Here is a 10,829-nt window from a genome sequence, read left to right on the forward strand (position 1 = left end):
GTTCACGAGGTTAATTCCCGGGATGGCGGGACTGTCATATGATGAAATAATGGAGGGGCTGGGCTTGCATTCACTGGAATTTAGAAGGATGAGAGGATATCTTATTGAAACATATAAAATTATTAAGGGATTGGACACGCTAGATGCAGGAAGCATGTTCCCGATGTTGGGAGAGTCCAGAACCAGGGGCGACAATTTAATAATAAGGGATAGGCCATTTAGAACTGAGATGAAGAAAAACCTTTTTACTCTGCTGCCATTTATTCGAGGATATTGTGAATTTGTGTAATTCTCTGCCTCAGAAGGCAGTGGAGGCCGATTCATTGGATGCATACAAAAGAGAGTTAGATAGAGCTCTTAGGGCTAGCGGAATCAAGGGATATGGGGAGGAGGCAGGAACGGGGTATTGATTGTGGATGATCAGCCATGATCACATTGAATGGCGGTGCTGCCTCAAAGGGCCGAATGGCCTACTCCTGCACCTATTGTCTATGTATCTATAGTCACAGCAGCAGTGGTCTACCTGTATGTGCAACAAGGGCACCAGTGCCGGTAATATTAATCAAAGGAACTAAAGGTAAACTTTGATTAATATTGATTAATAAGCACAGGGTAGGAAGGTAAGTGGTAGGGAGGGACCTGCTAGCATCTACTGCCAGTATTTGTGAAATTCTTTATACAAAATCAGTGTGAGACTCCTATTAGTGTTTGTATTCACCAATGTTTAGCGAAGTTATAGGGTTTGCATTAAACCTGCTCAAATAAGAACTATATTTCAACCACTTTCTATACATCAAAAGTTACAATCTCTATGAATGGGGAAAAGGATGGCGTGTTGTCAACATGCCCACAACTTGCTCGCAACCAAGATATTAACCACCCTAGCCGTGGTTTAACTAACTACTCGAGTCTGGTATTTTTCAGATTGACCGCATTTCTACTTGTGACAATGTTGGGAAAGCAATCAATGATTTCTCCCGTAGACAAATGAATACTGGAACAGCATTCACATAAAATGAAGGGGCTTCAACCTGAAAAGTTAACTCTTTCATTCTTCATAGATGCTGGGTAATCTGCTGAGTCCCTCCAGCATTCCCTGCTTTAATTTCAAGCATGTAACTAGTAGAGTGGATAAGGGAGAGCCAGTGGATGTGTTATATCTGGACTTTTCCAGAACAAGGGGTCACAGTTTAAGGATAAGGGGGAAATCTTTTAGGACCGAGATGAGGAAAACATTTTTCACACAGAGAGTGGTGAATCTATGGAATTCTCTGCCACAGAAGGTAGTTGAGGCCAGTTCACTGGCTATATTTAAGAGGGAGTTAGATGTGGCCCTTGTGGCTAAAGGGATCAGGGGTATGGAGAGAAGGCAGGTACAGGATACTGAGTTGGATGATCAGCCATGATCATATTGAATGGCGGTGCAGGCTCGAAGGGCCGAATGACCTACTCCTGCACCTATTTTCTATGTTTCTATGTAATGCCACATAATATTCTGAAGGTAATGTCAGCACTTCTCCCCAAATGTGGATATTTAGGAGGAGGAAGGTGGTGTTGTAATTTATGAGGGTTTATCCTCGAATAAATGGCAGCAGTTTGCCGTTAATATTGTCTTACGTCTAACCTGGAGACTGCCCTTTGATGGTTGTAAGAACAATCAGTCTCATTTTCTCCGGTTGATGAAGGGCAATGAGTTTATTAAATCCTCGGCTCGTGTGCTCTCTATTTTAGTATAAAGCCTGGCAATATCAGTTCAATGTTCTGCATTCATGATCTTTAAGCTGTTTTCTAATAAAATATCCACTGATAGCTATCAAGCATAACTGGCCAAATGTATTCATGCATTTGATTCAGATGAATTGCTGTGGACTGTGCCTCAACAATCTGAAGTTAAATCTTACTGCACGATGTCAAACACAAGCTGTTATTTTGTCACATTATTTGCTTTTATCCGAGCCGGAGAAAATAATTGGCTGATAGTCCTTGAAATGAATTCAACGCTGGGACTGGCATACTATGAAAACATAATTTTCTTTTCAGATTACAGGATTACGACCTTCTACCCTTCCCCTGCATGCCCCACCACCCAACCTTCACCAATAAAAAATGATGGATGATTTGTCACCCACAATATTGCAAATTCACACACAAATTACACGAGAATTTGGACCTTGTGTGTGGCGGAATGTAGTTTTACCACCAACTAAATACACTTATATAAAATCACCTGGGCTGGGGTTTTAATTATTTTCAATTTGATTAAATATTTCCTGTACAAACACTGGCCTTTTAAAAAAAAAGAATTCTACATAATAAGGTCTGCCTCATCCTTCCGTGTGTGGTGTGGGAAAAATATCTCCCACACTGACATCAATGTAGAAGGGTTGTTTTAACTATTGTTTCCACACTGAAGTGAGTTCTTGCAGAGGGAAGAAATGTATGCATCTCACCTCAATGTCGTCCAAAATAATATGAAAATGGCAGGTCACGTTGGACACCCTGTCACTGTTGAGGACTTCTTATTAAGTTTCCTTTAGTTTATTTCACAGTTACTTTATTTTTGCAAATTTTCTCTTCCACCTGCTTGGGGCCAACAGTGTCAGATTTAAAGTCTATTTCCAAATGTTTCCTCATAAATACCACACTCCCTTTCCACCATTTCAAGAACCACTACTTCCCAGTCCCTGAGATGTGTTCCCAGTAACTGCATTTCCCATAGTAATGCTCCAATAATCTATGCTTCCGTCCACTAGTTCAGTGGCATTCACCAAACACTATTCCTGTCACTTTCTCTATTCAGCTTAAGACCTCCCTTTAGTCCCCAACCTGTCCAGAGCATGACATCATGAGGTTTCCTCCGGAAGGACATCACTCTAACAGCTCTCTTTGTGACCGGAAAAGATCATTGTCTGTGCACTTCTTCCATATTGTGTCAAGCCACACAAATACATTTTAGAGCACAGTGGAGCAACCTATAAACATGAGGGGAAAATATCCCCACACTCAGTGTTATGATCTAGTCTCCAAATGTCAGCATACTATAAACACCTTAAGAACATCAGAAGCTGCCTGCTGTGCTCTTACCTGTTCCCCTTGTGTCCTGGGTTCCCAGCTCATCTTCGGTAAGCTCCAGTAACTTGAGATATAAATCCATAATGTCACTCCTGTCAGGTTCTGAAGAGAAAAAATGTTTTCAAAATAACTCCTGTGACGTGCCCCTTTTTTATGCAGTCGTTAACCTCGCCCATATCAAACATAGGTCTAATTTTACCTCCATTACTAACGTCGATGCAAATTTTAATGACAATTCTTTGCCTTGGATATCAAATTAATTATGACACATGCACACAGTATTTTAACATCGATACTTGATGGTCAACACAGACATGGTGGGCCAGAATCCGTGCAGTATGACTAATTACAAATTGTGTTTTCCTAAAGTGTAGGTAGACAAAAGTGCTGGAGAAACTCAGCGGGTGCGGCAGCATCTATGGAGCAAAGGAAATAGGCAACATTGCCTATGTTGCCTATTTCCTTCGTTCCATAGATGCTGCCGCACCCGCTGAGTTTCTCCAGCACTTTTGTCTACCTTCGATTTTCCAGCATCTGCAGTTCCTTCTTAAACATTTTCCTAAAGTGTACAGCCTTGTCGGCAAGACTCCCAAACTGAGAGATTGAGCTCAGTTCAGTCACAGGCTGTTTTCTCAGATGTGCCAGCATGCAAATGGTAAAAAGGGTACAGTATTTCAACACTCACAGTGCTGTCACCATATTATAATGTAAATAAAGAATCAGGGGAAAATAAAATCCCTTGTTCAAAATATGCAGTGTGGAAATTGGTGGTTTTAATTATTTGAGGGAGAATTGGTTTTGCCTTTGAACTATATAACTTACTGGAGTAATTTACTGAATCACACTATGCAAGCGAAGTACTGCAGATGTGAATCTAAAATAAAAAGTTAAAAAGGATAAATACTCTGCAGTTCAAGCTGTATTTAGGGAGAGAGAACATTTAATCTTATATATATTACTAAAAGTCTGATCTTGACCGCTTTTGGCCCACTGTGGTGCAATTTCCGAGAGAACGCCGCCACCTACGGCCGTCATTTTTGGCCACCTTGCTCCGAGACCCCCTCCGCCTTCCTGGACCAGAGGATTTTTCCCATCGATGAAAAATCTTGAGAGATATTAATGTTTTTTTTTTAATTCCCCATTCTCTCTGCTGCCCCCACTGGCGGCAGGGGGAGGGACTATAAAACCCGGAAGTGTTGTGCCTCACTCAGTCTCCGCCAGACCCAGGAAGCGAGAGGATCACGGCTCTCTGAGCTGCGAATAACACTGAACGCACTTCTACTCCACGGTGAGTCCCCTCGATGCAGCTGTAAAGTGGCTGCAGCCCAATTGTTTCCCTTGCCTTTTTAAAAAGTTTGTGTTCACAAAATGAATTTTGGTTGTCAGGTGGCTGCAGCCCAATTGTTTACCTTGGCTTGGCTTTTAAAATCATTGCAACAGTCGGATGCCAGCCAAATAATCCATTCGGCCCACAATGTCTATACTAGCCCTCTGGAAACCAATACCTTTGGCCCGCAACGCCCATATTAGCGCAACAGACAGCCCCCCCACTGGCAAGCAATATTGGAATTGGTGGAGAGGTGGAATATTGCGTTGGTGATGAGCCCTCCCGTGTGATGGTGGGACCCAACGGGTCCCACTCAGTCTAGTGTTCTACTAGAAGTAATCTCACACCTGAGGTGATCCATGCATCTTACTTGGGCTCAGTCATGTGAGGGCCTACGTCACATGGGGACCCAGAGTCTCATGGAGACCAAGAGCCACATGGGGATCACAAGTTAGGTGGGAAACCCTGGGTCATGTAGGGATTCAGTCACGTGTATCCCTGACAAAGCAAGGAACCACAGACCTTTTTCCCCAAGTTAAAGGACGTTGGTGAGCCAGATGATTTTTAAATAGTACAATCCATAGCTTTATTCCAAATAGTAATACTAACCTTTTGTTGTGGATGCACTGAAGTAATTTAAACAAACGTCTATACTGCCATGGAGGCATTTGGACTCGCAGCCATCATTCATAACACCAAGGAGCAGAATTCCTAGTGAAGTAAGTTAGCTGCCACACTTACCATTGCTGAATCTACGCTTAAAGGAGCACAATGGAACTAAATTTAGGCAGCAGGAATCTAACAAACAGACACTCCTGTATGCATATTTGGCACTACTGAAAGAGAATCAATTTATCGGTCACGAATCTGAGAAAAACTGTTGGCCGCATCTCCGATTTGTGTTTGCAACAGTGGCACCTTGATTTAAATTAGAGCAGGGTTACTTTAATATTATTTTCCAGTCTGTTCTCCACGCATCATAGCACTGAATTGTGACGTACAGCTGAGGCCAATTCACCCCTTAGCACCCTTCCCCAAATAAGCATTTCTAACAACATGGTAAAACTAATTTGTTTCACACCTTATTCACCAAAGTACATTCATGATCCAAGCACATAGTTTAGCATTAATTGCAAAAAAATTATAGAATCAAGCCCCATATAATTAGGCTGTCATTGCACATAGGTCGACTTTTGAGCTCCATAATTAAAATGAGAGAATACCATGTATCATCATATTCAAAACAGGATGATGTAATTATACACTTGTATTTCAAACCTGTTGTTGGCGCAAGTAATGCACAACCATTTTTACTTGTGGGTGCACAATATTTAATAGACATGACAGGCTGGGAAGATACCCTCAAGGCATTTTTGTACTTAATAATGGACGGAGGAAGTGTACTAATGAAATCTAATACCTCTGGAAAATGTGCATTAAATTATGCTATTGCAAAAGAGATGGAATAATGAAAGACATGTCCTTTTTGCAGAATCCATAGCAGCAGGGCACAGAAGCAGTGCAACAAACTATGATTATTGCAAAAGTAATCCCAGAAACACGCTGGCCTGCACATTACTAAAGTCTAGTACGACTGACATGTTGTTCGGAAAAGGCTGGGGAGAATAAACAGTCTTCCTCTGTGCTTTTGAAGTACTTCACACGGAAAGCAAGCAAGCAGCAGCATGACATTGCAGCGCATATAATTATTACAACTATTTAATGGCAATTATTCAAACACGTTGCATGATTAAATGGTCTCAGTAACTGAGTTCTACTATTGTGCTACCTCCAGGCTCGTAGGAACAAAAGAGATGTAGGTAGGAGGTGGCCACTCCACACCTTCAATAAAAAAGCAACCGACCTGATGTCTCCTTCAAATGCATTTCTCTGCCTTTTTTTAATATAATTTCTTTGCTTTCGGAATATGAGCATTCCTGGCAAGGATGGAATTTATTGCCCATCCCTTCTTACCCTTGAGAAGTTGGGAATAAAGATATTCACCCATGCTAGTGGAAACCATGCTTTAGACCGAATATTTCCAAATCAGGCTGTGACATGGAGGGGAACCTGCAAATGATGGTGTGCACATGAGCTTGTTGCCCTTGTTCTTCTACATAGTATAGAGTATGGATTTGGGAGGTTCTGTCAAGGTAGTCTGGATGATAATATTGTAGGCAGTACATATTGCAGGAAAAGAGTGCCAGTGGTGGAGGGAATGAATATATAGGGTGGTACATGGGGTGGCATTCAAATGTATTGGTTTGTCCTGAATGGAATCAAAACGTTTTAATATTATTGGTGCTGCACTTATCCAAGTAAGTGAGGGATATTCCATTAAACTCCAGACATGCCACGCAGATGGTGAAAAGGCTTTGGGAAATGAGTGAAGGGGATCAAACAGAATCTCCCACCCACATCCTGGTGATCACCATTAACTGAAAATTAACTTCCCCTCTGGTCTAAAATTCTGCCTTACCTCAATCTATTCAGTGACTCTATTCCAAAGATTCACTATTCTTTCAGGGGGAAAAATGCCTTAAATGCATGATTCCTTATTCTAAATTTATACTTAAGATACCCCCATGAGGGCAAATATCCATCAAGCATCTACCCTGCTAATCACCCTCCCAGAATCTCTTGTGTTCTGTAACATCCACTCTGTCTTATATGTTCCATTCAGTATGAAGCCAACGTCCTCAATGTTTCATCATCTGACAACCCCTTCCCAACAAAAAACAACCTGGTCAACCTTTTCAGAACTACCTTTAATGCTAGTTTGCAGCTCCTCAAATAAAGAGACCAAAACTGTATGCAATAGTTCAGAACCTAAGTTTTAGTTGTGCCTCTCCTTTCAGTACATCCAAAGATATCTTATATATAATAATATTAAACATTATGTCTTGAAGTATTGGGATATCTATTCAATCAATAGAGGAGGACTGTTTGCACATTAAATGTCAAGAAACTCAGCTGTGTGAAAAGTCAGGTTTGTACACTAACCTTTTCCCTCCATGGCTGCATTAGAATTGGGTGCACAGTTCAGGATTTATAGAATACATTTTAAAAATAAATTTTGGAGAAGGGTACATATTCTACACCTTGTTCGTGTTATAGCAAACCTGATTCTGGGCATCAATGTACAAAACAATTCCATCAGGTGTTAAAAAAAATTAAACCCAATGCATAAAATTAAAGTCTATTACCCGATGATATATGTGCAGAAAAGGAAATACAGTTATGTTTGTTCATCAAACTCTGCTCCTTTGAAGACATAACACATTTCATGGGTGGGATTCAAGGCATGCATTACTGCATCACATACAGTAAACCCTCTTTTTAACAGATTCTGGTTTTAGCGGATGGACCTCGGCTCACGCTGCCTCCCTGGCCACTTACAGCCTCGGCTGCCCACACCGCAGTAAACCTCCACCTTGGAAGATGTCAGCGACTCCAGGGGGGAGGGGAGGCGGCAGTGGAGAGGCAACTGCCAACAGAAGGAAGTGATGAGAGCTCGTGAGAGGGGAGGGAGACCCACGGTGACTGAATGCGTCCTGTCACTTGCGGCGGCCTGAATAAAGCACTGTCGGCAGGGGCTACAACACGAGCCGTAACAATAGCCTCGTCAACCGGACTGTGCGGCATCTGGTGAAGGGCTCGCTGCTGCAGATCAGCAGCATCGGTGCCTAGTTTTAAGATAAAACGACACACTGCTGGAGTAACTCAGCGGACTGCATCGGTTTAAAGAAAGCTCCCGTCCTGAAATGTCACCTATCCTTATTCTCCCGAGATGCTGCCTGACCTGCTGAGTTACTCCAGCAATTTGTGTCCTTTTGTGCATTAACCAGAATCTGCAATTCTTTGTTTTAACTACAGACAATGATAATCCCTTACTCAGTTGTAGCAGACAATCAGCAGTCACAGATAATATTCCAACCCACCCCCTACGATCCGTTATAACTTTATCATGAGAAAAAAGCAAATTTCATTCTCTTCACATTAAAAAACTTTTCTTTGCATCTAGAAATAGTCTGGCTTTAATGTACAGTGGACACGAAATTGAAAGATGTTATACATTTCTCAGTGTACACAACCCGAGTTGGATGTTTTGCCCAACAGAAGTATTCCTTGGAGCAAATGATCTCAATTACCTGCTATTAGCTGGGCCAGGTGTAGCTCTGCTACTCTTCTTAGTGGAACTGTCAGAACTGCTAACTTTCAGCCACTGAAACTTCACACTTAATGTTAGTTGCAAATGCAAAGCTATGGCGTGATGCAGAGGTAAAATTATTAGACTAACAATCTAAAGATCTGAACTAACTATGCTGAATTTGATCCCAGCTTAATAGTTGTGGATTCATAATTTGAGATGACTACTCTTAGTAATAATGACTATGTGTACTGGGTTTTTGCTGTGAAAACCTACCTGGTTAACAAATGTTCTTCAGGGAAGGAATGTCATCATCATACATACCTGGTCGAGACTCCAGATCTACCTCATGTGATTGTCTCCTAGGTGACTTTGTAAGCCACCTTCTCAAGGGGGAATTAGGGATGGCAGTAAATGCTGGTTTTTCCACTGACACCCAGATCCATAATAATGAATAAACTGCTATGGGGACCCAATATCAACAATTTTAATGATCAGATTACCAAGCGTGTGTCACCAAACTTCTGAATTCACTGGGGTGGAACCCTCTCCAAGACTGACGTGAAGCTCACCGTTTGACCTGTTTTTACAAAATGTTAAATGGTCAGCTCGACATAGATTACAAGACCTACACCAAACCCAAACCAATTGGGAGCAGACAAGGGCATTCGATCCAATTTGTGATCCCAGCTACAAAGACAGATGTGTACAGCAATTCGTTCTTCCCCCACACAATTAAAGCATGGAATAATCTCCACCCTACTATAGTTACCCAACCAGATGCAACTACATTTAAAGTAGCTCTTTCTTCCCAATAACCCTTTCTGGCTTAAGTCCTCCCTCCACCACCTCCAGTTTAAATTCCATTTGGAATATTTTGGAGGACCAAGAACCAAGAACCAAGAAGAACCAAGAACCAACATTGTGATTATGTTGATTGGAGGATAATTGCTGAACAGGACTTCAAAGGTAAGTCATCAAAATCATGCTGTGGGGTCTATTATTTTCATCTGAGAGCCTTCAATTTAACACTATACCCAAATGGCAACACTTCCAGCAATGCAACAGTGCTTCAGAGCTGCACCGTTGTCTAGATCTACGTGCAAGCACCTCACTGTACCTTACTGTACTTATGCACATGACCCAAAATGTTGACTGGTTTCTCTTCCCATAGATGCTGCTGGACTGGCTGAGTTCTTCTAGTTCTAGACAATCAGACCACGGGGAACATCATCTCTACACGCAACCTGCCAAGCACCTCTCGGTGCAATTCGTATTATTCAGAAGCAGAAATATTAGTTCCATTAAAGGACACATCAGACCTTTTTGTTTGACGTACTGTAAAATAAATCATCCAATTAGATCCTATAAATTAGTCAAAATGTACTTAATGCTCATAAATTTCTCAGACAATTTACAGATTTTGCTCTGAACCAGAGGAATGAAATGATATGTTAAGATAATTGATACAAGAATTAAAATGAAAGCCAATTCATTTTTAATACTATGGTTTGCTAAAATGTATCAAATGAGCTTCAAGAAAATGGACAATGAAGACATAATTTTAATTTAAAATATGAAATGGAACTAACACTAAAGTTTGATCAAACATATTAATGTCAGGTTACTACCAATCACAGATATCTTCCAATATCTCACATATCCAAAGTAACATTTTGGAAGTGCACTCTTGGTACTAACACCATTTAATTTTGCTTTTAGTAAGAAAACAAATTATAGTTCAAAACCGTAAAAGTAGGCTAGACTAAAAATGGTCATTCCCACCTCATTAAAGTGATTTGAAGAGAATATAATGACAAGAAATTACATACTTAATTCACACTCATCTTCTGCGCTGACCTCTATCCCATACTGCCTTGGGTCTATTCCTTCATACATCTGTAGGTCAAAGTAATTTCTGCAGTATTCATTTCCTGTGGAAAGCACACCAAGGAAGGGTCACTGATTATTAGAAGCACATGAACCAAAATGTTAATTCTAAAGCTGATACCAGTACAGCATGTCAGCTCCGCTACCATGTAAGTTTAGATTCTGTACTTAAGGATTCTCACACGTTCACTGCCCCACTTATCAAAAACGGAAAGGTCGGAAAAGACAATCTTTGAAATCAGATCATAACTTAAACTTCAAGTAACAGCCTTAAAATGAAGGGGAGGGGTACAAAGGTTTAGTATACTTCTGTAAATTTTTAACATTTATCTAACATCACTGATTTTAAGATGGATCCATAAACACTCGATATATCCGGAAAAAAAACAC

At 40.9% G+C, this 10,829-nt stretch overlaps 1 protein-coding gene across 1 annotated transcript in view; it reads right to left on the reverse strand.

Moving 5' to 3' along the window:
* The window catches only part of LOC116971868, a 283,701-nt gene extending 273,221 nt beyond the window's left edge, over nt 1-10,480 (reverse strand). Inside the window, exons 1-2 of the mRNA XM_033019036.1 lie at nt 10,382-10,480; nt 3,085-3,174 (exon numbers count right to left, since the gene is read on the reverse strand). Coding sequence (XP_032874927.1) covers nt 3,085-3,174; nt 10,382-10,448 — 157 coding nt within the window. The 5' untranslated portion in view covers nt 10,449-10,480. The remainder of the gene's footprint in view (nt 1-3,084; nt 3,175-10,381) is intronic.
* Nucleotides 10,481-10,829: the final 349 nt, after the last annotated feature.

The sequence above is a fragment of the Amblyraja radiata genome, chromosome 4, assembly GCF_010909765.2.
Source record: "Amblyraja radiata isolate CabotCenter1 chromosome 4, sAmbRad1.1.pri, whole genome shotgun sequence".
Taxonomy (NCBI): Eukaryota; Metazoa; Chordata; class Chondrichthyes; order Rajiformes; family Rajidae; genus Amblyraja; species Amblyraja radiata.